At 37.1% G+C, this 27,001-nt stretch overlaps 1 protein-coding gene across 7 annotated transcripts in view; it reads left to right on the top strand.

Annotated features, from left to right (window-relative positions):
* The window catches only part of LOC134663163 (agrin-like), a 238,279-nt gene that overhangs the window by 169,532 nt on the left and 41,746 nt on the right, over positions 1–27,001 (top strand). For 3 of the 7 annotated variants that reach the window (XM_063519516.1, XM_063519515.1, XM_063519517.1), the window contains exon 2: positions 22,156–22,191. In XM_063519516.1, coding sequence (XP_063375586.1) covers positions 22,156–22,191 — 36 coding nt within the window. Of the gene's footprint in view, positions 1–1,087; positions 1,522–9,603; positions 10,453–22,155; positions 22,192–27,001 lie in introns of those variants that run through there. The other 4 variants (XM_063519514.1, XM_063519513.1, XR_010098128.1 and 1 more) reach the window with 3 other exon arrangements.

Raw genomic sequence — 27,001 nt, 5'->3', positions numbered from 1 at the left:
AAAACACTCTAAAATAGGAATAATTCCTGTATAGTAAAATTCCAGAACAATGTGCTCCAGGAATACAATGCAGAAAATAATAAGGATACAAATTTGTAACTGTGCCAAGAACATATACAATATTATTTCGCAAGTCAACCACCTCCAAGTTGCCAACGAAAACATTATGTAAATTCTGATTAAAAATAAAGCGTTGTTGTCGCCACATTGTTCGGCGGGCGCCGGCACTGCAGTTAGGTAGTTTTATCTCACACAATTTCAATTTTTCATCTGCAGCTGTCAGCGCGCGGCGGCAGATAAGTAACGTTCGCGTTCGCGTCGCGTCCCGGCATAAAAGTTTGTTCGCTCCACTTCCTTTTTATAAACTTTTTGTACAAACCAGCCGCGATATCAATAATTCTTACAATTTGTGACCTTTCGAACCATAGGATAGTGCCAAGCCGTAGGTAAAGGTCATATTAAATTCAACAAGTTAGTTTATTAATGTCGTATGCTGTTGTGTAAAACCGGATTTAAACTAGTGGTATTAGGTATGCATTTAAGTTTTTCCTTACTTAAAGATAAAACTAAAGTTTATTGTTGCGTTAATGAGTTTTATAAAGTAAGGAGTGTGACTATTTTATAACATAATAAAGGTTATATCGTCAGGTGACAAGCAAAAGTCACTAATTACTATAAAATATTTAAACAAAAATCAACCGTCTTGTCGTACTAATATGGTTCACTATGGCTATGAACTTGTGGTGGTACTTAGTAACTTTTGCTTGTCACCTGACGATATTAGGTATATAATACACCCCAAACCGAGTAAAAGCATTCTAAAATGAATACGTTTCACGAACGATTTATGTGTACCTACTAATAGAAAGAAGCGTACTACAAGTGCTACGAGAGTGCTACGCTGATTTTTTAAGTGAGTCAGCAATTGAACGACCACTTAAACGTAAATATATGCTAGTGCATTGAATGTACAAAACAGTAGTATGTACATACATTTTTAATGTAATTTGGATTTTTATTCAAATTATTTTAGTCATTAAAGCTAATTATAGGTACGTATTTGTGTATATAACGGGCAGTTAATTAAAACTGTACCTAGTCTCCAAGTTTGACTTGGCCGAAGTTTTACGCCGATAACAACATTAATGAAAAGTCGTCTGGATTTGGGTAACAAGAGTGGCGGTGACACAGGCAGCGGCGCGAGGGCGGGCGGGGCCCGCGCGAGCCGTACCAGTCGGCTTCGCGCGCTCCCGGCTGCCCCACGTCCTTGCAGCCTTCAACCATATCCAACCAATCGCGATCGCGTACAACGGACTATTTACATTTTGAACTGACCTATCTGAATATGAATTGGTTGGGACTGTGCAGACCTAATGATGTGTTCAGTGCTGCGTGGATGTGTTTCGATGTACCGTGCTGAAGGCGTTAGTTCCGTTTATATGGGTGCACTGGCTCGCCGCCTGACGTGGTCCGTCACCTACTTTCGATGATTAGAACGTACCAGTTTGTGTTGACAGTAAAGTATGTCCACCTAACTATAATTATAAGTTATAAAGAAGCAGAAAGTAGGAATATGATGCTTTTACGCTCAAGTGAGGTTATCGAAACGTCAACAAAATAAAAACGTCATAAATGAATAAAAGTTTACTAACTGACTACGCTTCTAAAGTTGCACTATTGCCCCGCCTGGTGCATTTATTGCTTCAGACAATAACACTTCGTACTTTCTAGCAAAGTTTAATTTCATGATAAAGTTTGGAATTAAATTATGTGAGCTATCGTTTCCAAACTAAACCTGTTCAATACGTACCGTAGGTCATTGACGTATATTTCAGGACTGGCCTTACGGGCAATAAGAATGGGGCATGAATGGGGCCAGTATAGCGGTGTGACACCGCTACAACGCGATTGGATGATGAGCTCGTATAACGCGCGCGATTAGTCGTAACTAGTTGCGTTAGATTGCACGATTGGCTCGAATTCGTGAGTGACACCGCTGAAATAGTACAATTTTTAGTGCCCGTAAGGCCCGTCCTGAGATATATATCAATGCCGTAGGTACCTTTATAAAACGTTTCGTAGATAGTGAACCAACCATTGAAAGCTAATTTCTTTTGATTGGGCTACTAATCATAACTGCTAAAACTAACGAAATATTATGCTAAAAGGAAATATAATGTTAATATAATAAAACCATGTAGAAAAAAGTAGGAATCGCGAGTAAAACGTTATATTAACATGTGAATGTTTTGTGACAAAACCTTTAGTTCTTGAATAACGAGAGAGTGGACGTGAAACTATTGTGACTTTGACATTTCCCACATTTTCGTCGATATTTCACGTAGAATACCGTTTATTACTCAGACTAGATTTTTTTTATTTGTAGCTACCGGCTAGGCTTGTACAGTCAGCGTCAAATACTTTGTAGCAACCAAAGTAGCCAAATAGTTCGGTACACCATATATTTAGTATGGCGTACCGAACTTTTTGGCCACTTTGACTGCTGCAAAGTATTTGACGCTGACTGTACAATAAAGTTACATAGTAAGCCATTTTTAAATTCCGTATTAGTAAATTAGGAACCCCTATAATTTGAGTATGCCCGTCTATCTGTCTATTTGTCAGCTAGCAAAATTGTGCAGTTGTATCTGCCACCATCAGATACTTTTCCAAATAGGGATTAGGCATATAATCTATACAGTTCGCGTTTAAAAGCCAGCGTCAAGTGGGCAATGTGATTAAAACTGCAGATTAATCCTTAATCACTATATGTCCAGTCAGTATGAATAATGACCACCCTATTTTGGGCAAGATAAAACGGATTCATGAAAAGTGTTTCTGCTTAGGTATTGGATAAAATGAAACTTACATAATTCTTATTGAAAGGTGCAAAACGGTAATTCAAAATAAGAGTTATAATTATAACTATCAGGCCAATTCGAGTTATTCGATCTGTTTCCAATATGATAGGTACTGATCTGTCAGTGTCAAAAGTGACGTTTTTGGTTGAATAAATGTCACTTGTGACATTAACAGATCAGTTAAGTATCATATTGATAACAGATCGAATACTTAACGAAAACTCGAATTGGTCTGTAAGTTAAACTATTCAACCTAATATGTAGTAAGTATCAATTATTTAGTAACCTCTTTTATTTTAATAAGATATATTATTTATGTGCAATTGTGCAATGGTTTAAAAATTTGTTAGTAATCTGTAAATTATCATTTTCATACGCACTGCCTCATTGCTTAGGTACTCTTTAATACTTTTATGTATGTATTGAGTGTTGTAATACAGAAAACTACAGCTTTTGAATAAACGCTTTCATTAAATCTCGAGAGGATTAAGTAGAATACTGAACTCCTGGTACGAAGCCTTTCATACACCAGGCAGAAGACTCGCCTTTTGTTGGGTTATGTATGCATATTTTCAGCAACTGCACCTAATTATATAGTACATCCTATTAGTTAATGGTAGTGGCTGTAAAGTCTAGTAGGTAATTACCTATTAAACAAATTGTACATTCGACTTATTTTTATTTTGCGTGCAGTTCAATCCTTGGCATTGTGGTAATAGGTTCGCAGTAAGCTAAAATTAAAATGTATATAACTATGCTGCTCTATAACATATTTCGAAATGGTCAAGTCGAAGTCGGAGCTATATTTTATAAAACGAATGGCTCTGTGAGAACTTCCAGTGAATATAACGTAAACGATGAAGAAGAACCAAAAATATAAATATTTCGACATTTTATTATTCTCTCTTGTGAATAAAATCATTAGCTTCTTCGAAATTAAAGTAGACCATTCCTCTGTGACACTGCGGACGAACTATGGGCAAGGTTTCGTTTACCCTAGCGGTCTGTTGGCCTTGATTCATTCCCTCGAAGTGAAACTAATCTTGATTTAAGTTTCCAAGTGATTCCGTCTGTGATATGCTACTGAAACTTATTTATTAGGTGAAGGTAAAAAAAGTCTTCGTTTCTATGATTATCTTTTAGCAGAAATAAACGTATTTTTGGTTTAAATCCGTGCCGAGTATACGCTGCTTTATAAAGGTAATATACCTACATCTGTGATAACGTTATGGGGAAGTAGGAACCCCCGGGAGAAATTTACTTGATTTGTTCATAGTTTTGTGCATCTTATAGTGAGCAGACGGTAACTCTCTTTATAGTAACATAGATGGTTGAGACTGGGTCCCGTTGTTTCCCATAAAGTTTTAAGTCATAATGTATTGTTTGTCATATTATCATTAGTCATAAAACTGAAACCATTAACATTTCAGGATTTTTGTTAGGGTCCTATACTATAGATAGGTTAGTTTAGGTTAGGTTTGTTTTATGGCATTCCTGAAAAGTGACACGTTTCTGAACCAAATGAATTATGAGTAACGAAAATTCGGGCAAACAATACATTATGGCTTAATATAGGTATAGCCCAATAGTAAAAGTACTGTAAAGTTAATTCCTTAAAAATAAACCTACGCGATGGTGATTAATTTTATTGATTATATACAGTACCTATAATTGACATCATTAAGTTCAACACAACTAAAAAATACGCCAACAGTTCATTTCAGCGTGGAATATGTCGCCGCCCCTAACTTGAATGCTGATATTGAAAACTCTAGATAAAAGGAAACGTGATTTTTTGAGAACTTTTGAACGTTTGAAATATATAATATAATTATAAATGTCCATAAAGAGAAATCCTAAGCCTACCTCAACATAATGGATAAACGAACATACTTACTGCAGGGGCTGATGAACTCCCCCTGCCAGGAAATTACGTGCCTTATCGGAATTGTAGGGTTCCTTCGAAAACGGAAGCACCCAGCGTATTTTTTATTTCCCAAATTGGACCAAAATTACTGTTGGTTCAATTAACAGTTGCATACTTACATTTAATCATGTACTAATGAGTCCAGTTAAATTACCTACTTTCATAATAGATTTCAGGCAATAAATGTCTAATGAATAGTAGAAATAGAATAGCGGTATTCGGAAAACAAGATCCGTTCTAGAGAAGAGAACGATACGATATGTACTAGATATCAACTAATTTCGATATTAATTAGATATCTTTTGCAGGTCAATTCGGGCAACCAGTGTCACTTTTAAATGAAATTATCGTTTTAAGATCGTTTCAAAATCGTTTTGAGATCTAAAAATACATAACGAGACGTTTAAGACATTGTGAAAATCGTTCAGGAGTATCTCCAGAATCGCGGAAATGTCAAATTTGACAGGCTAGATCTTAAAAATATCGTTGTCGTATCTTGATGATGTCTAATAGACATCTAATAGATGTCTAGTTTAAAATCCGAATCGGACCCATAGATTGTTCTTAACATTGTAATTGCGCATGATGCGACACATCGCGCTTAAACGCTACAAATTCTTTCGCTACAAAGCATAAAATGCTACGCGCTACGACGCAAGGCTACGAAATGAGCAAATCAGAGAAAGAAACCAAATCATTAGGATTGAAGGTGTTGATAATCTGCCTTGATCTCAAACGGTTCGTATTAATAATTTTAAGGGTCCACTTTGCACTACTCCGACTAAGGAAACATTAGGTAACTTGAGAGGACCTCATTTATTACTAAACAGGGTTTTGGCCGTAGCTGTTCGTTGCTGCTAAAATTGTGGCATCGGATATGAAAAATGGGAAATACAGTTTTCATCGATATCAGAACTGCAATTAAAATATTGATATTATGAATTTGTGTTAGAGTAACAGTATAAACTATAGGTACAATATTGTATCTAAACTTGGGTATCGGTGTTAAACTTGGACTAATCACTCTTGTTTAAAAGCGAGTAAACTTTAATCAATTAAACTTCTTGAAGATTTCCCGTAAATAATACTTTAATACTGAGATAAGTTCCGTTGAGACGTTTATGATGAAGAGCCTTGCGAATTACTGGGTGTATTAATTAATATTATATCAAAAAGTTTATGATTCTCGATAAAACAATTTAAATTATAAGTCATTTTGTATTTAAGTATGCTTATCTGATATTTCTTCTAAAGAAAACAGTAAGTAGGTATTTATATTTATTCTAACCAAGAGGAGAAATTAGATAAAAAAATATAAATTGTTATTTATGTTCCGTTTTTAATCAGGTTAATATATAAATAAAAACAATTAACGTAAAATAATCTGATAAAAATAAACAACGGCAAAAGCGGCATACACCCATTTGCCAAATTCCGGTATTTCCGAAAAGCCTGATATTTGGCAAGTCGTTAATAAAACGGCTTATTCATAAAGCCCATCGGATCAACTGTCAACATGGTTGGCGCGATGCGGCCGGCTTAGGCATTTTATAAAACTCCGAAATCAATCACGACGATAAAAAAATGAAGTTTGTCGAACGAGTGAGGAACTCGGACTCTAATTAATTGTTCTGCACACTTAGCGAGGCATCAAGATAAAGTTTTACCCTTTCATGCTTTAATAGTTTTCGACGAGTCGATAAAAAGACCAATAGACGAAGAGTAGAATACCTATTATACCTTCATTCATTGACAACCATAGTAGGTCTTGAGGTCTAGTAATTAATATACTAATTTTTTATATGGTAAAATGTGTTTGTCTATTTTTAACTGACTGCTGCTTATAATCCTAATCAGAATAGTCTTTCGATACCGATTATACCTGATATAACTGTTGAATAATTTTACGGTTTAGACTCACTTGTTTTAAGCCACTCGCGCGACATGTTTCGGAGAGCCTAGGTAAAACCATTCAACCGTAAAATTATTCAATGTTAGTATGTCTCACAACAGTTTAAATTGGATATAACTGTTCTATATTTATAATAATATTTGTTTTAAAGGAATACTTACACTTAGTGTAAGGCCTGAGTAGACGCTCATGTTGAGCGTGCAGCGGGGCGGGGCGGCGGCGTGCATGTCAAACAAATGCAAGCGTATATGAGCGGCCTTAGTGCACGCTGCTCAAATCACTTGTGAGCCCGACGCCACGCTGCACGCCCCGCCGAACGCTCCGCTCCGAGCGTCCACTCAGGCGTTACACTTAATCGCCATTGGTTCATAAGCATCCCATAACGTTGTTTGAAGGCAAGCATTTACTTTGAGTGGGCTCCCGTCACGGGCAAAATTTGTTGTCCCTTAACTTCTATTAATGGCTTTTGTTTGTTTTTAATTTAATTAATTGGAACGGATTATCTCGTTTATTTGTGGGCTTCACTGGTTTACTGGAAAGGTCAACGATCTTTTGGCATTATGCGTCAGACGAATCGAGCTAATAATTTGTCGAAAATGAATCAATTTACGACAAAATTATTGGATGCTCGACAAAAATCCCGAAGGATGTTATTGGTGTTTTCCTGATGATATTTAGAGACCAAAAAAAATTGGGGATTTCAGGGTGCGTAGCCAACGTGCTAATCGTATACCTACGCTCCGTTGCGAACGATACGCAACTGCCACTGTCGCACTAATATGGAAGAGTGATAGAGAGAGCAAGCGTTTGGCACCTTAGCTAGGTTGCCAGAGATAACGCTCAAGAAAAATTTCGTGTTCTTCGTAGGTAGGCTTTACTAGTTAAATTTTTCATGTATCCATGGCTATTTTAGATATAAAACATCGTTTATAACATACCACCGAGTCTAATTATTGAAAAAAAACCGGCCAAGTGCGAGTCGGACTCGCGCACGGAGGGTTCCGCACCATAAAAAAAAAACAAGCAATAAAACGGTCACCCATCCAAGTACTGACCCCGCCCGACGTTGCTTAACTTCGGTCAAAAATCACGTTTGTTGTATGGGAGCCCCACTTAAATCTTTATTTTATTCTGTTTTTAGTATTTGTTGTTATAGCGGCAATAGAAATACATCATCTGTGAAAATTTCAACTGTCTAGCTATCACGGTTCGTGAGATACAGCCTGGTGACAGACGGACGGACCGACGGACGGACGGACGGACGGACAGCGGAGTCTTAGTAATAGGGTCCCGTTTTTACCCTTTGGGTACGGAACCCTAAAAACACTGTAGTTGGATTAGTAGGTAATTTGAACGAATGATTTGATGATTTGATGTTATTAAAATATCTTTGAGCGTCTGTCGATGTCGTACCTACGACGGCGTGTACTTAGCTTGGAGGATATAATCAAACGGAGACGCCATATCTGTAATTTTCCGTACAAAACAGTCTGCCGATTTTTGCGGGGGAGGGGAACGTCAAATGTATGCGTAACGTAAAAATAGCCATGTCAGATAAACGTCAGTCCATACATTGTGTATGACCGTTGGCCGCCTATTTTCGACAGAGGGGAAAGCCTGTTAATGGCTACTCCGTTTAGTTGTATCCTCCAAGGTACTTAGGCACAAGATGCTATTAATTTATTGGTTAATTGGAATTGAAATCATTTATTTCAGACGTTACCGTAAAACGGGGTGAGCAGGTTTCGCGGGGAGAGGTGGGTATGAATGGGGAGAGAAGGTTTGAGAGGGGGTGAGTAGGGGTTTTAAGGCTACTGCTAACAAAATTAATGTATTCCAATTTAAAATGGAGCTACAGTAATACGCATAATAAAAAAAATCTATCTTACAATCTTCCAAAATCACCTTTGTATGAAAACCCCTCTCACCCCAAATACGAGGCACTACGGGGTGAGGTGGGTTTTCCTCTTCATCGTCAAAGTTATGAAATGGAACTACCCAAAATAAAATAAAAACTAAAATACAAACGTCCGGAACACTTATTGTATACACCATTCAGTTTTCATATGTAAAAATAAAATGTTATCGAGGTTTGAATTTCAGTTTTGACCCTACTCACCCCATTTTACGGTACATCCATAATTTGTTAGTACCCTATGACTTAATATCTAGGTTAGTATGAAATAAAATAAAATAAAATAAAATCATTAACTTTAAAACAGTTTTTTTTTTAATTGACATTAATGTAGTTACAAATAACTTACTAAATCTTGTAAGATATTAGAGAAGTGTGCGTACTTATGTTATCTTAATACTTATTAAATTAGGAAGGAACAAGAAATATCTCATTATGCGAAATGTATCAAGAGTGGTGAGTCTCAAACGTTAATTAAGTAGGAGAGGTACTCGCAGGCTATGGAGAAAATTAAGGCAATTATTGGATCCAAAACTTTCCCCGATACGTAATTCTTAGTCTTCGCCATGTTAGGGTTCCATAATGAAGTTATATAACTCTCACGTGTCAAAATCAGGAAAATAAGAACGGTTAATTTAAGTTAGGCGAGTTTATTTACCCACGCCGCTACTTCTTTGTCTGCGCTGTGCGCACGGGCGGCGGCGCGCGCTTGTCGTTACACAAAAGATAAATACCGCCGTCGAACAAGAGAGGTAATTGAGATAAACAGATGTGTATTCTACTGTATAACTTTCCGTCGACGAATGTAACACGTAACAAAATCAACCAAGTTTATCTGCAAACTTACAATCTTTGCCGACGCGTTACAGTCCACGCATGATGTATCGGGTACACGTACGCTAGTTTGAACAACAGAAACTTTTGAAATAACCCAACTTGAGCGTAAATAGCATCGTTACGTAACAAGAAATTGTTTCATTCCTCACAGTGATAATCATGAAGGATGTCATAAAACATAAGTTCAAATGAGGCGGTTAAACGTTAAACATGAACAGGCCGGGCTACGAGTATACCGTGCCTTCATCCACTGCCTACTATCCGACTGTCAACCGACCTCCTCAGTACGATCGGGGCTATGGACAGCTTGCAGTCGCCCCCCTCTACAGCCCTACTTCGCATCCGCTATCCAATTACGCTGATGTATATGAAGGCAATAACGACACTACACTCCGAGCTGAGGAGAGGCATTGGTATATAGAAAATCACAAAAACTTACAACCGAGTTACGAAATCAATCATGATACAACCCCTCAAGATGCCAAAATTAAGAAAGAGGAGGAGAAGAAAGCTGATGTTCCTATCAGAAGAGCAGATGCGTCACAGGCACGACAGAGACGAAAAGAAGACCGCTGTTCCTGTGAATGTTGGCCGAGCACTGACAATAACGACGTGGCGGATAATGCTAGGGCAGGAACAACGAGATCGTTGTCGGGTGTCGATATGGTAGCTTCATATGGAGTCTATGGAAACCCGCAGGATGATGAAACCTCCGGATTTGCGCGGCTGTCCGAGAAGAATGCGGCTTGCGGGCAGGGCAGCGAAGCTCCAACTCAGGGTGTGATAGTGAACCAGCAGGGAAACAGTGCCGTGGTGCGGGCGACGGCCGGACACGAGAACACTTGTGGCAAGTGCTGTGTGTGGACTTCTAATGCGCCCGCCGCTAACTCCGAGGACTATTGCTGGATACATTATTGTAGACCGGCTTTAATTATCCTTTTGCTGCTGTTTTTTCTAGTCTTGTTGGGCGTGTCAACAGGGTTCTTATTAACAAATAACTGTAAGTATCTATTTTCATAATTTAATCTAGTTTCTTATTCACTTATACGATTTGGTTATAACTTGTTTATAATATAACATTAACAACGGTCAATATATATAGAGGCGAAGCATATTTGCTGTGAGGTATTGTTCCGTGCATATTAGCTACCTATGTATGTACCTGTCACCGTAAAATTGTAAACACTCGTCATATTATAATCTGGCTAGTTACATTATGAACTGACGGTAGGGAGATTATAATCTAACCTAACCTAACCTACGTTAGATTATAAACTAACGGGTTCACAATCTTACGGTGTCATACCTACCTACATAACTTAGGCCCTAAACGACGGCATTGCATGAACAAAATATTTCCTTTGGCAAGATTGATCCTTAGGACAGTTAGGACCCAAGAATAGATTTAAGAAATGGAGCCACCAAGATTTTCGATGTAAATTTTTAGGGGGGGGCCAAGTTTGGTATTGTTTTCGTATATTTATGATATCATAATGACACCATTCCAAAGTAAGAAAACATAAAATATGAATTTTTTTTTTTAAATTCCTCTTCACGCTTAAACTGCTAAACCAATTTAATTGAAATTTGGTATAGAGATGGTTTGAGTCCCGTGGAAGAACATAGGATACTTTTAATCTCAAAAATAATCCCTTAGGGTGTGAAAAGGGAGGTGGAAATTTGTATGGGGATTCAATAACCGCTAAACCGATTTATTTAAAAATTTCTCTTGTTCACGCAACGCCGTCGTTGACCTTTTTATGCTCTGAGCACAGTCGACTATATTTACTCGACCAATAGTTTCAAGTTTCATAGACATTCAGTACCATACCAACCTTTTTGAATCCCTTTGTAACTAAGGAAAACATACGATGACTTTTTAAAATATTGAAGTTTCCGTAGCATAAACTTAAAATTTAACGTAGCGTTTTAAATTGAAAATAGCGTCAACACGTTTTTAAGATTAGGAGAAATCTAACGATACATCGTTACAGCATTTATATAAATACTAGAAATCTGTCCAGGATCCTAGGCTGTAGATAGGCTGCTATTAAAACATCAGTTGTATTGTTTGTTGATATTGGCGTAGCTCGTGTAATGCCATTAAGTGCAATATAACATGATTAGTGATTACTTTCAGTGTGACAGCTACAACTACTTATATTAATAGTTTACATAATAGTTTAAATAATAAGATAATATATACTAAAGTCATCAAAGGAAGTTATGATTAATAGGACTATTTATAAAAAAAAAAGAAAATTAATTGATTATCAAGGATGTGACAAGGATAAGATAGACACCTAATCCAATAATGATACTTGCGTTGCGCAAGTGCGGTTCGTAGCAGGGATGTTGCGAATATCCGTCCGCATCCGCAACCGCGGAACTTCCGCATTATTTTCAACATCCGCATCTGCATCCGCATAAAATCGATGCGGAGTTTAACGCGGATGCGGATGTGGAACAGGTCGGTACAGGAACGTCTTATAGCATCGGCGTAAGTGCTAGACTGCTAGGTAATCTAGTCATTAGCCAAAAAAATCTATTAGAAATGAGCAGTCAACCGTGAGTGGGACTCAAAGTACGGAACCCTTGGAACGCGAGTCCGACTCGCACATGGCCGGTTTTTAGGGTTCCGTAGCCAAATGGCAAAAAACGGAACCCTTATAGATTCGTCATGTCTGTCTGTCTGTCTGTCTGTCTGTCTGTCCGTCTGTCCGTCTGTCCGTCTGTCAGTCCGTCCGTATGTCACAGCCACTTTTCTCTGAAACTATAAGAACTATACTGTTGAAACTTGGTAAGTAGATGTATTCTGTGAACCGCATTAAGATTTTCACACAAAAATAGAAAAAAAACAATAAATTTTTGGGGTTCTCCATACTTCGAACTGAAACTCAAAAATTTTTTTTTCATCAAACCCATACGTGTGGGGCCTATCTATGGATAGGTCTTCAAAAATGATATTGAGGTTTCTAATATCATTTTTTTCTAAACTGAATAGTTTGCGCGAGAGACACTTCTAAAGTGGTAAAATGTGTGTCCCCCCCCTGTAACTTCTAAAATAAGAGAATGATAAAACTAAAAAAAATATATGATATACATTACCATGTAAACTTCCACCGAAAATTGGTTTGAACGAGATCTAGTAAGTAGTTTTTTTTTATACGTCACAAATCGCCTAAATACGGAACCCTTCATGGGCGAGTCCAACTCGCACTTGGCCGCTTTTTGAAATAAAAATTACTAAAATGTAATATTTGACGTTTCTTATGTAGGTACCTATCTTGACATCCGCATCCACATCCGCGGATGTGAGCCTTTAAAAAATCGGCATCCGCAACATCCCTGGTTCGTAGTGCGATTAATTCAATTAACGCCAATATTGGCGCAATTCTACGTACGCTATGGATTAACATGGAATGAGAATATTAGTGGTAGCATGATGGCTGTGTTTATCGGTATCAATATTAATATACACGATATGTGTTGCTGAAACGAAGCGCACACTCTGAAAATCACCGCTTTGATTAACACTCTAAATGTTACAATTTGGGCTGTTATACACGATGAAATGTTTAAATTCAATATTATCATATACATTTATATATTAAGTGAAATACATAGCATGACGCACCAAATAGTTATCAGTATCGAGCGTTGTCGTGGATGGCGGAGTGGTATCAATTTCCAACGCTGTAATTACGTTTAGTTTAGAGAGAGAAAGAGAGAGAGCGATTATTCATTTTGGCACCGTATTAATCTAAAAAGGCGCCACGATTTTACAAAACCTCTGCTGGCTTAACTCACTGCACCTTAATATTAATAGTTAATACACGTCACGATGTTCCGCAAAATTATCACCTGTGGTCGCTTTTTTATCATCTGTCATCATGTCTGTCACGTTCTAACAAGTATGTAAGTAAGAAAGTGACGCGTGACTCGACGACAAAAATGCGACCATGATATGTTGTATGCTGCGGGCTCAGCACGGTTACATTTTTATTGACTATCACTATGCCCGTCACTTTCGCACTTACATACTTGTCAGAACGTGACAGGCATGGTGATAAACGATAAAAATGCGACCGTGCTACCAGGGCTGCTGGCTATGATACATTAAATGACAGAGCTTATTTTAATAACTGTACAGCGTAGAAAATTTGGAGATAGACGGAGAACGTTAAAGAATAAACCATAGTGTAATAGAGATCCTCCTAAATAATTTTTTCTTTTACCTAAATAAATTCTAGTGAACAGCTTGTTTCCCGTCTTATAAAGTTGCATCTACTATGGGCAGTTATGTTAAGTTTCAACGATTCTATTTTCTCAATTCAGCAAAACACATTTCACCCAAACAAGTGAAATTAGTGTTTTTTCGAGACGATGACTCGTGAAGTTGCAATAACTCGCTTTACCACACCCAGCAGTTTAAATCTCAGCGAATGCTCGACGTTAAAAACGAAAAAAAAATGATTGCATTAAAATGAAAATTCTTTAGCTAGAGATTCTCAGGATGGTAAGGCGGCAATTGATTTTAATTTAATTCCTCTTCACCAAATGACATAATTGCGAAGTGGCGAGAAAAAGTGATCTCACTTAGAATGGTTTTAGAGCTGCATTTATTGTTTCAAATCGGGATTTTATTTAGACGAGTCGAGTTTTGTCTCGGTATGTTTATGGCGAGGTTGGCTGCGCTCGTTTTTCTCTCTGGCAGAACATTAATTTTAGTGGCACTCTGCCCGCCACCCAGAGCTGGATTTTCAAATTGCGGTGAAACTACTGGAATTAGGGAACCGCTTTAAATATTCATGCGGCAGATTCGGGAATGGGAAAAAATAAGAACTTGTAAAGGTGAACTTGATTAAAGCTACACTGTTTTTTGTTTGGACGCTTTGTAGTTACCAAATACGAATAGAATTGTTACTTAATTTATACAAATTCTATCTGATACAAAAATCCTTATTATACGGTATGGAACACCATTAAATTATCAGTAGGTAAATGACCATATTTATTTATGGTAAATAAAGTTACATCTACTATTTATGTCAATCAAAAAAATATTAAGTTTAAATTTTAATTCATTTAAATAAAACTACCGCTCTGCGTTTTTATTGTATTACTTAATTATTTTTAGGTAGGTACTTGAGATCAAATCTCCCTTAATATTGAAAGCTTCTTAAATACTGGCAGTCATTTTTAATTTGAGAACGGGTAAAGTTATTTTACACAAAAAATAATCCCTTTAATTTCGGGCGCCTAATGTATTCAGTTTCATGGTAAAACCGTCAGATTTTAGATTATTTAAATAATTTCCAAGTAAGAACATTATGCCCACTGAGATATCATTAGAAATTTACCTTTTCATGAATAAGGGACGGGTTCATTAAAAGTTATTTTAATCCTGTTCTAATTTACTGCATGGTAATTAGTTTTGCTTGCATTCTTCTGTGGTGTCGAGTTCCAGGTTTCATTTCGGCGGGTGTCGTAAAAGCCGAACAGGAGAACAAAAGGCGCAACATTTCTGTCTACGCGGATTAACTTTGCTTTAGGTGAGAGTAACATAACATTTCGGAATGTGACACAGCGGGGTCGCGACTAATGGGGCCGCAGTCCGGTTATATATAAAATACAAGAAGAGGCTGGCAGAACGCGCCGCAAGCCGGGGTGTACTGGGGCGGTGCGCCATATTGTTTTATTGCAAATTGGTTGGACGTAGACCGCGCCTGTCCTTTACATATACGAGGCTATTAAACGACGCCCGGTGTCCAGTCACGTGTTAAACGAATCCGATCGCTGCATACAATGTTAGATCGAGAACGGCTCTCGTGACACGTAACTAAGGTTTGGAAAAATCGTAGTCGCTATGCAAATGGCAGGCGATTTTCCACGTCCGAACTGCTGGACGAGTTAGTTTTGTTCCGTTTTTTGCCAATTATTTGCTCAATTTAAACGTTATACGGACTCGGAATTAAACAATGACTTTTAGTAGGTCATTCCCAATCCGTTCTCGTTACCATAATATATAAAACCTACAGAGCGTGGATATCCGATACTTCATATCATAACATGATTGATATTTTAAATTTTGGTTAGTATTGAATCTAGAGTAAAATCATTTATTTAAAATATACTTGCAATATAATTTGAGCCGAATAACCTGTAACGGCAAACACGTGTATATTGACAACTTGAGCATCACATATTCGCCTTCTATTCCTTGCCCAGTAGTGTCAACAAAACAAAAAGTCAAATATCCTAAATTACAATGGAAATATATCGTATTAAATTTTAACACTACTTATTACGCATACTTTGATAGGTATATTATGTTATGCATAGTACATATTTAATCCTCTTAACTCAAAACAGGTCTATACTGGTGGCTATATTTCAATTGTTCCTGAATTTAACCTCTATCTTGTTGTAGATAAAAAAAAATCATCGTGTTTCGTTTAAAAAACAGTCCACTATTAAGAATAAGAAATCAAAGCGTAGTTATTAAATTCTATTTCATAAACGTATTTAAAGACTAAATATAAGCTACCTAACCGAGTAAATCGATTTGGGTATGTAATGATTATCAGCCGTCAACGGCGGGTTTGGTAAAGTTTATGAATCACGCACCCACGACCGTGTTGTCCTGCTGCTATACAATAATTGAGTATGAAGCTATAATTCCTACGACGATAATGAATATGACTAACGGTTTCCTGACACGCAGCTTTTTACCTTAATAAGTAGCACCCAGTCACAAAAATGCGCACAAAGGGTATTGAATTATGTACCGACGGAAACCTACGGCGCGACCGTTGAATGGTTCCAATGATACTGTCGAAAACAACTTTATTATATAGGTAAATAGCTTGCACCTAAATTGTATTACTTACAATGACAGTTACGTTAGAGTCAGATAAAGAAAATCATTTTTTTACTAGCTATAAACTGTTTTAAGTCTATGTTGAGTATGCGTGTAACTAAATTAGCCCCAATGGAACCCTGAAATCGTTTATTGTGTTCTGAAAAATTACCCCTCACACGCCGGCAGCTTTTTCATTGTGCCCACACTGAACTTGCATTTCTAAAAATCCATTATTAAAGCAGGTCACACACAAAATGTCACATATAGCAGTGTTATCTTTATTTAATGTTCTATTTTACCGATAAGTCTACAATAAGTATTCATGTAAAACATCGACCGAATTATGTTTAAATGTAATGTATGGTGTGTGTACTTATATTTTAAATGACCCCTAAAACAGTGTGGCTTGCTAATTTAGCTAAAAAACTTCAATAAATACGCACGTGGCGTTGTTTAATGTTATTTTTTGTAAACAATTTAACCTGTGTTAAACTTGATTATACCTATTATTATTGTGCTATTACAATTTCTGATGGCATTTTGTCGATAGTGCCTATTAATTGAAATTTAAGGCAACATGATCACGATTTGTCTTTTCTTCGCAATTTAAACTCATTATTTTATTTCTGTATTACTTAACTTGTACAAAAACAAGTTACACAAACACGACTAAATTAATTATTTCCGATTCGTCATAAACTTGTTAATAAGCTAAAGGCGAAGCCGGTATCATAAATCTCTCCATTAATGCCGAGAAAACTTGGCGTCCATTGTTTTGATTGGACGTATAGCTGTAACGTCGAGTCACATCATTCGCGGAACTTCGCCCTTCGTGAAACTTCTAACAGATAATGATCACAACAGATTACTCGCGAAGGAGACAGGGCTTCGGCTAACAAAGCTTTAGACGTGGCCAGGTGGCCGGGAGCCGCTTATGGGCAAGTGCGTGATTGCGCTTGACACTCGTAATATCCGGTCGCTGTGCTGCCCGATGGTATCAATTTCAATTTGTTGCGGCTCTGCAACGGTTGCTACTCGTTCATTGTATGAATTGATTTCGCTTAGTTTCCTGCTGAGGATTGGACTAAATCTCAGAATTGCTGCTCGGAAGCTACGATTTTGAGTGGAGCACTAGATCTTGCCGGCGCTTTTGTTAGCATGAAACTGGGGAAAAAAGTTCAATTCCTCTTTGGTACATTTATAAAGTATAAGGTATAAAGAGGGGCCCATCGTTATTTTTTAGGGTTCCGTACCCAAAGGGTAAAAACGGGACCCTATTACTAAGACTCCGCTGTCCGTCCGTCCGTCCGTCTGTCCGTCCGTCCGTCCGTCCGTCCGTCCGTCTGTCACCAGGCTGTATCTCACGAACCGTGATAGCTAGACAGTTGAAATTTTCACAGATGATGTATTTCTGTTGCCGCTATAACAACAAATACTAAAAACAGAATAAAATAAAGATTTAAGTGGGGCTCCCATACAACAAACATGATTTTTGACCGAAGTTAAGCAACGTCGGGCGGGGTCAGTATTTGGATGGGTGACCGTTTTATTGCTTGTTTTTTTTTGTTTGTTTTGCTCTATTTTTTGTTGATGGTGCGGAACCCTCCGTGCGCGAGTCCGACTCGCACTTGGCCGGTTTTACTTTTCTTATGTTTAATATGAACTTGCAGTTTTGTCTATGGTACTAGCGAACAAAATTTGAACCCATTCACACTTATCTTCTTCTTCTATCTATCCTGTTACCACCTGCTGGGGTGTAGGGCTCGAATCTTTTCCTTCCACTTACTCCGGTCCTGGGCAGCTTGGGTAGCCTCCTCCCACGCCATCCCCAACACACTTATACAAATATGACAATGTGAGAGTAGGCAAGCTTAAAAACCGGGCCTTCATTGGTAGAGGTAAATATGTACCTTACTAATTTAATAAAGTTATATAGCCATATCAATATTATAAAATGAAGGACTTCCTGTGTTTGGTGCTCTTACCAATTATTTCGTTTATTTTATTATTTGTTGATAGGACATGTAAGACGTTGGAATAAGTCGTCTAACTGGATGAGGAAGGCCGCATCCTAATTGGCAACCATTGATCTGGAATCTTCTTAAGACTTGGTAAAGCCATCACTTTATTGGGTTCGTCATTGTTATTGTAGTTTAAAAGTTACAAAAGTGGCATACGATTGTATTTCCATTCAATTGCAGTATTTCAAAAGTTAGATATAATATACCAGAAATTAGGTAGTTACGTATAGGGAAAATACCAGGTCGGTAATATTCCTAACTAGGATTTTCTGCTTCGTAAAACCCAGAAATCAAATCGAGCCAAGTTTCAAATATCGGAACCCAAATTTCGACCCTGCATTCCGGATAAGGATTTTCTGTTCAAACGGCGTGAAAATTAATCGATTAGCTATTCTCGTTCCGCTTCAAAAGGTAAAGTTGATCGTGACTCGCGGAGCCAGTCGCCTGCCGCTAAGCCCGGGGTGAAATTAATTACACTAGTAAAAAACTCACCAGACTATACGTGGTACCTACAGCAGGAACAAATTTACTGACTAGACCGATGAGTTTGTAATTTGGGATCTGAATTTGAATTCAGCTAACCTATTTGTAGAGTGGAAAACAATTTTGCAAATATTTGAAATGTTATTTCGATCACCTTTGATATTAATGAACAGAAATACCGTCGATAAATCGAAGAATTCTTTTTCATAAAAGCGAAAATGGTATATATTTTCAACAATTTCTATGACTTAAGAGTAGTAACTCAAATAGCTGTATCTGTGTCGTTCTTTCACTTTAGGTACCTACTCTCAGTTACATGGGTATACCTATATAACATGTGATTTTTTGGGCTTTCTTCTATCCGTTGTATCGTTATATCTTTTATTTGCTTTCAAAGCTAACACAAGTAAGGAGTTATAACGATTTATTATACTAACATAAATAATGGGAGTAGTGGTAAAATTACGAGTAGTTAATTATTTAAAGTAGGTGGTAGAGGTTTTCCTAAAATAATATTGCTTATTTCTAAGATACAGATAGTTTCAAGTGGTATACTGACATACAGAGTTTCTAAGGATGAACGACTGTAATTTAATGAATAGGTACTTAAAGCACTATTTATATGTTAGCTGTGTAGTGTTTCACAAAATTAACTCACTAAGTTCAGCAAACAAGCTTTAATTAACGTAAATAAAGAGTGACAGCCATGCAAGAACGAAGAAGACACCCAGTCTGCACGGGACAGTAATGATAAAACAACAATATTTTGCTTAAAATATGTGTGCCAACTGTCGATCGGGTATACATTTTAGGTCTTCATTCGGTTTGTTAACCACGGAAGTTTTGTAAAGAAATTGGAGTTGGCATTTTAGAATTAGCTACAAGTTTTTAACCATATTTTTTGTCTGTGTTTCTAAGCAATAATTGTACTTAGGTATTATTTCATTGCGATAAGGCTTGCAGTATGGTTTCTGCGTAATCAAAAACACCGATAATAAAATACGAACTGTTCGACTCCAGTAGAGTATAATAGGTACTATTTCCAAATAAAATAATAAAATTGATGATACATTGAATTTCAATTGCATAACAACTACTAAAAATAAATAATTCGTAAAAATTTCACACCAAATAAACTTTTTCTATATATATTTCTATAAAATAACGTTTTCACTTCTCATGTTCAAAAAGTGCACCTTTATGTTGTGCGTAGACGACATAAAATCGCATTTTATGCTCTAGAGCATAAAAGTAAAATTTTCTTCTAAGACTAAGGTAATCGGTCTCAACAGCCAAACAGTTAAAACATATTGCACAATTTTACTGAGAAATAAAATTGTGTAGATGACAAAACTTGTTATATTATTTTATTTTTGCTACAATTTATTAGAAGTCCGTATTTTCTGTCATTAAATTTAGTAAATCACATAAAATACGAGTCGATTATCGTTCAAAAATGCTCCGAAATGTTTGACTTGGCAGAAAACCAAGCGTCTGAAACTCTGATCACATGTTGAAAATTAAAAAAAAAAATTAAAAAGTTAGTTGGCGGTAATTGGTTATGTATTATGTTCTTTCGCTTTACGACAATTTCGTGGTGTAAATTGCCGTGAAAAATATAATTTATTTTCCTCGCAATCGAAGTGAAAAGCAGAGTGTACAACAAGGGCATAAATGTCCATTTTTACCCTCGTCTACTATTTTGTATTATATTTATTACAAAAAATTGCCTCGGGTAAAAATGGGTCACTTTATGCCCTTGTTGTACAATACCTAACCACTTAAAAAAAAACAACTTGTTACTATTGAAATGTAGGTGTAGGTATGTAATTGAAAACCCAAATAAACATATTTTTCATCTTTTTCTACTTATTCAAAGCTAAGGGAATATAAAAGGAAATAGATAGACCATATATATGCAATATAGACATATACATACCAACATTACCAACCAACCAGACATGGTCTGTTTAGTTTGCAATATGAATAATTTTGATACCAATAAATAGCAACGGGCAACGGGCGAATGCCAACATGGCCAGCAATACGTGATCTCATTTAGGTATTCCTAGAAACGTCGTATTGATGCTCGAAACATTCAAGTTTCTTTCTATCTTTGGAATTCAAACTTTATAATATGCATTTTGAGATGATACATTTTATTTTATCATTAGATCCTGCAGAGCGCTGTTCTTACAAAATATGAAAGTAGGTATAAATAGTTACATTCAACTTAGAGGTAGTTAACTCTTCATAATTATGTATTATATTATTTATTTATGAACCATTTTCTTGATGGATGTTCACACAAAACTAGTTGTTCGTGCTATACTTAATACATCTATATCCGATTTTACTAAGATTTTTTCCTTTAAATTAAATAAAAAAAAACTACAACTAAGTTTTTTACATCACAAAAACATCAGATACTTATCTTAACTTTGAGGTAGGTAACCGAAATTTTACAAATTGGGTTATAGAACCCAATAGAAAATCATTATTACGATCCATGTATAACAACTGATGTTAGGTGACTGAATCGTTACGGGGTTACGTAAAGGGTAACATTCCATTTCTGACCGCAGCTGCACTACTGGTACTGAACGCGTCGCTGTTATTGTCAATTTCCATAGTAAAATGAACAGTAGTGCAGCTGCGGTTGGAAATTGGAGAAAACACATAGCACATTAAATATACATATGTATGGCAATTGGTTCACATCGATCAAATGCCAACCAAATTTTGTGCTGTCTTATAACAAACTTTCTACCTATCTGTACATATAATCTGATATGTTTATGATTTTCGGTGATTTCACATTTCCAATTTAAATTTATTTATATTTAGAAAAACAAATCAAACAAAAGGGGTTACTTAGTTAGAAAGTATATAGTTACCTAGGTACTATCTGACATATATTATAATACGTGAGTGTACGTATGGGTTCGTCCATTTATTTTGAGAAATACGTCCGTATAAATGAAACTACTTACTGTGTTAAATTAAATCTGTTCCGTAGCGCAATGGTCAGGCTCGCGGCCTGAGTTTGGTTTTATAATTAGCTACATTAATTATGTCAGTGAACTGTTCAAATAACACAAATGAATGGATTCAACACTACCGTACGGGAAAACGATAATTCAACTCCGGGTTAAATGGCTTGGTTGTATTTGCTTAAGTCATTATAATTACTTATATGGTACCTAGCAAATTAAACTTTATTCTGCCGTAATATGGATAATAATTGTTTCCCGTTTAGGCCACCTTAGACAATATTATATAAGTATATTAAATGTGCTTTCCCATATGTATAATATAATTATTTTTGTTACAGATTTACATTATCAGCCACGGCCGCCTGCTCCTGAGGGTAAGCACATAACTATACTACCTACATTAAAATAGTTAATTGTTTTAACACAGGACAAAGTTGTTGTTTAATCTCTCGTGCTAATATTGATATCCGAGCAAGCGAAAGATTCCATAAATTAATCACCAGCGCGCGTAGCGAGGTCTAGCTGGTTTCGAATCCCGGTAAAGAGATTTATTTTTATGTTTAAATATCGCAATTATTTCTTCCTTAGTTAAGGATGTTATTATTTGTGTCTAGATAAGTGTATACACTTATCTAGACACCTAGAGAGAGATGATATAGGTATCATTGCATAGTAGGTACCCATAGTACAAGCTTTGCCTAGTTTGGAGCTGGGACAATCTGTGTAATTTTGTCCCCAAATACCTATTTATTTATTTAACCTTTTAACCGCCAGCAATTTTTGATCGAGCGTGCTCGTGTCGCCACCGACAGTAATTGTACCACGCAGAGTATGGTTGGCATAGTTACGGGAGTTATAAATGTGCTGTAAAACCAAATCAGATCTTTGTCTTATTTATCAGATTGTAGCGAAATGAGCTGGATATGTAATGTCTTATATATCAGACTCTGGCGGTTAAAGGGTTAATTTAAGTACACTTCCAAACGTGATGTTTTATATTTAAAATCGGTACGAGTATACCATGCTATTAAAATCTGAAACATCTGAATTTGCCTGTTTTATATTATAGCCTTACCTATATGAAACAGTAAAACACGGTCCTTATCAGCGGTTCGCATGTGTGCGGTGCGGGTGACATGCCAACTCCGCCAGCGTCTCGAGCCAACAAAATTGCTTTGTCCTGACTCTCACAAGGACGCCCCTCGCATTACGTGGGCAAACTCCACGCCTAAGAGTATTGTACACTTGTTGTGTTATTATTTCTGGCTTATTCCTTAGAACATCCGTCCTCTCATGACTTTCGTTTACTATGTAAATCAAATGTTCCTAGTGTCAGTGCACTGTTTCACGTAGAGGGACATAAGTCTAGGATATCAGGATGCAAATGTTTGTTATTACTTAATATTTAGTTTTGTTATTTCTGTTTTGGTGTATTTTTTTACACTGCTATTTTTGTTTGTGTTACCGTGACCTCCCCTAATGAATGCAATGGTCAACTCAGTGATGGATCAGGCAGGCAGCAGGCAGTGATGGCTGCGATCGAGTTTACGCAATCGTTAACGTCAATTGTCAACTAGTGGTACGCTACTAGACTTGTTTTGATTTCTACTTATTACATTTAGGCTGCGTTTCCACCAGAGATGTGAGGCAATGCGTAGCGAGGAATATGTTTGTTAAGAACCAATATAAATTGTCCACTAGAGCTGCGCTGAGCAAGGATAAGAAAATGAACCGATTCTATTCGCTCTTAACAAACACCCTCGCTACGCATCCTTGCACATCTCTGGTAGAAACGCAAGCTAAATGTACGCACATCTATATATATAAACGTGAAAGACCTGACTGACTGACTGACTGACTTAAATCAACGCACAGCCCAAACTGCTGGGACTAGAAAGTCCAAATTTGGCAAGTAGGTTCCTTATAAGATCGACTCGGGTCGACTAAGAAAGGATTTTTCAAAATTCATCCCCTAAAGGGGTGAAATGGGGGTCTAAAGTTTGTATGGGGTTCAAGTTTTATTTTGGGCTAGGAAATTGAAACTTCGTTAAAAGATAAATTATTAAAATACAAGAAAACTAATTTCAGCGTTTTTGAAAATTCATTCCCTAAGGTGGTGAAAAAGGGGTAGAAAGTTTGTATGGAGATCGAATTTTTTTTAACCGCCTTAAAAAAAAAAAAAAAGGAGGTTCTCAGTTTGACCCGTATGTATGTATGTATGTATGTATATTTGTTCGCGATTATCTCGCGTTCGGCTGAACCGATTTTGATGCGGTTTTCAGAAAAGTGTTTGTTACATTCTGGAGAAGGTTTTAGTATACATAGATCTGAGCTGATGCTGAACCCTGGCTGTACCTAGTGGAACTCAGGTTTGGTGCAACATAGGCCCACGCTGTTTTGGTCATCCGACACGCCTTGATGAGCAATTGGAAGAGCAGTACCCAAGATAGAGCTGGTGCTGAACCCTGGAAGTACCTAGTGGAACTCAGGTTTGGTGCAACATAGGCCCACGCTGTTTTGGTCATCCGACGCGTCTTGATGAGCACTTGGAAGAGCAGTACCCAAGATAGAGCTGATGCTGAACCCTGGATGTACCTAGTGGAACTCAGGTTTGGTGCAACATAGGCCCACGCTGTTTTGGTCATCCGACGCGTCTTGATGAGCACTTGGAAGAGCAGTACCCAAGATAGAGCTGATGCTGAACCCTGGTTATACCTAGTGGAACTCAGGTTTGGTGCAATATAGGCCCACGCTGTTTTGGTCATCCGACACGCATTGATGAGCACTTGGGAGAGCAGTACCCAAGATAGAGCTGATGCTGAACCCTGGATGTACCTAGTGGAACTCAGGTTTGGTGCAACATAGGCCCACGCTGTTTTCGTCATCCGACGTGTCTTGATGAGCACTTGGAAGAGCAGTACCCAAGATAGAGTTGATGCTGAACCCTGGCTGTACCTAGTGGAACTCAGGTTTGGTGCAACATAGGCCCACGCTATTTTGGTCATCTGTCACATCTTGATGAGCACTTGGGAGAGTAGTACCCAAGATGGAGCTGATGCTGAACTCTGGATGTATCTAGTGGAACTCAGGATGTACCTAGTGGAACTCAGGTTTAGTGCAACATAGGCCCACGCTGTTTTGGTCATCCGACGCGTCTTGATGAGCACTTGAGAGAGCAGTACCCAAGATAGAGCTGATGCTAAACCCTGGATGTACCTAGTGGAACTCAGGTTTGGTGCAACATAGGCCCACGCTGTTTTGGTCATCCGACGCGTCTTGATAAGCACTTGGAAGAGCAGTACCCAAGATAGAGCTGATGCTGAACCCTGGCTGTAACTAGTGGAACTCAGGTTTGGTGCAATATAGTCCCACGCTGTTTTGGTCATCCGACACGCCTTGATGAGCACTTGGGAGAGCAGTACCCAAGATAGAGCTGATGCTGAACCCTGGATGTACCTAGTGGAACTCAGGTTTGGTGCAACATAGGCCCACGCTATTTTGGTAATCCGTCACATCTTGATGAGCACTTGGGAGAGCAGTACCCTAGATAGAACTGATGGTGAACCCTGGCTGTACCTAGTGGAACTCAGATTTGGTGCAACATAGGCACACTTTGTTTTGGTTAGCCGACTTATCGTCATGTGCCTATGTTGCAGAGTTCCACTAGGTGGGTCGATCAACTATTTTCTAACCGCCTTTAAAAAAAGGAAGTTCTCCGTTTGACCCGTATGTTTGTATGTATGTTTCTTCGTGATTATCTCGTGTTTGACTGAACCGATTTTGATGCCATTTTCGGAAAAGTGTTTGTTACATTCTGGAGAAAGTTTTAGTGTACAGTACATGGATGGTTAGAAAAACCAATTGGATCCGGTAGGTGGCGATGCTATCGGTATACCTACCATCAAATTTAAGTTGCTGAATCCGATTTAGATAAAATAGTGGCAGTGGGAGTCGGAGTTGGACTCGGACTGGGAATGGGAGTGGGACTGGGACTGGGACTGGAAGTGGGAGTGGCAGTGGGAGTGGGAGCAATATTAATACAAATCGTTTAGCACCGAAACGTCATCTTATGTTTTGTCGCGATTATCATCGAGTTAGGCCATCAGTTCAGCAACATTAGTAGGTAGGTAGTTACTTACTAGCCCAAAACTAAATGGAGATCCTAACAAACAAGTATTTTAGCCCAAAACCTAAAATAAATGAAGTACCTATCACTAAAAATAAAAAATAAAATTAAATAAATAAAAAAGAATAAACAAATTAAAAATAAACAAAAAGAAAACCAAAACAAAATAACTTAATACTAAATTACACTAAAACTAAGCCTAACAAACTAGTATTTTAGCCCAAAACCTAAAATAAATGATTGACCTATCTCTAAAAAGTAAAAAATAAAATAAAATAAATAAAAAATAATAAAAAACTTAAAAATAAACAAAAAGAAAACCAAAACAAAATAACTTAATATAAATTCTTTTTTTAAAAAAGGGAACCGCCTTCAAAAAACCAACCCACTGAAAATCATAAAATAATTGTTATATGGCACCCCTATACATGTCCAGTCCCTATATCCCGTCGTAAAGCAAATTTCTGCCAAAAAGTAATTAATACCTAATAATAAGAAAATTAATAATCATCCGGGTAATTACTTCGTTTTTGAAGGCGGTGCCAAACCAACAAAAACATTCTTTGCTACCAATCAGAAAAAAAAATACGAGTATGTAGTACCTACAAGAACTAAATTAATGAGTAAACTAAGTATGTATTTATAATGCAAGTACGTGCAGCGTTCTTCGTTGTCTAGAATATCGGTTCTCTAAAATTTTGGTTTGGCACCGACTTCAAAAACGAAGTAATTACCCGGATGATTATTAATTTTCTTATTATTAGGTATTAATTACTTTTTGGCAGAAATTTGCTTTACGACGGGATATAGGGACTGGACATGTATAGGGGTGCCATATAACAATTATTTTATGATTTTCAGTGGGTTGGTTTTTTGAAGGCGGTTCCCTTTTTTAAAAAAAGAATTTATATTAAGTTATTTTGTTTTGGTTTTCTTTTTGTTTATTTTTAAGTTTTTTATTATTTTTTATTTATTTTATTTTTCGTGTGCGGGACTTGAAACTTTGTATATGGGCATATTAGTAAAATACAAGAAAAGTAATTTCAGCGTTTTTAAAA

This window comes from Cydia amplana, chromosome 4 (assembly GCF_948474715.1).
Source record: "Cydia amplana chromosome 4, ilCydAmpl1.1, whole genome shotgun sequence".
NCBI classification, from domain to species: Eukaryota; Metazoa; Arthropoda; class Insecta; order Lepidoptera; family Tortricidae; genus Cydia; species Cydia amplana.
Note: the sequence above shows the minus strand (reverse complement) of the source record. Positions and strands in the feature narration are given on the sequence as shown.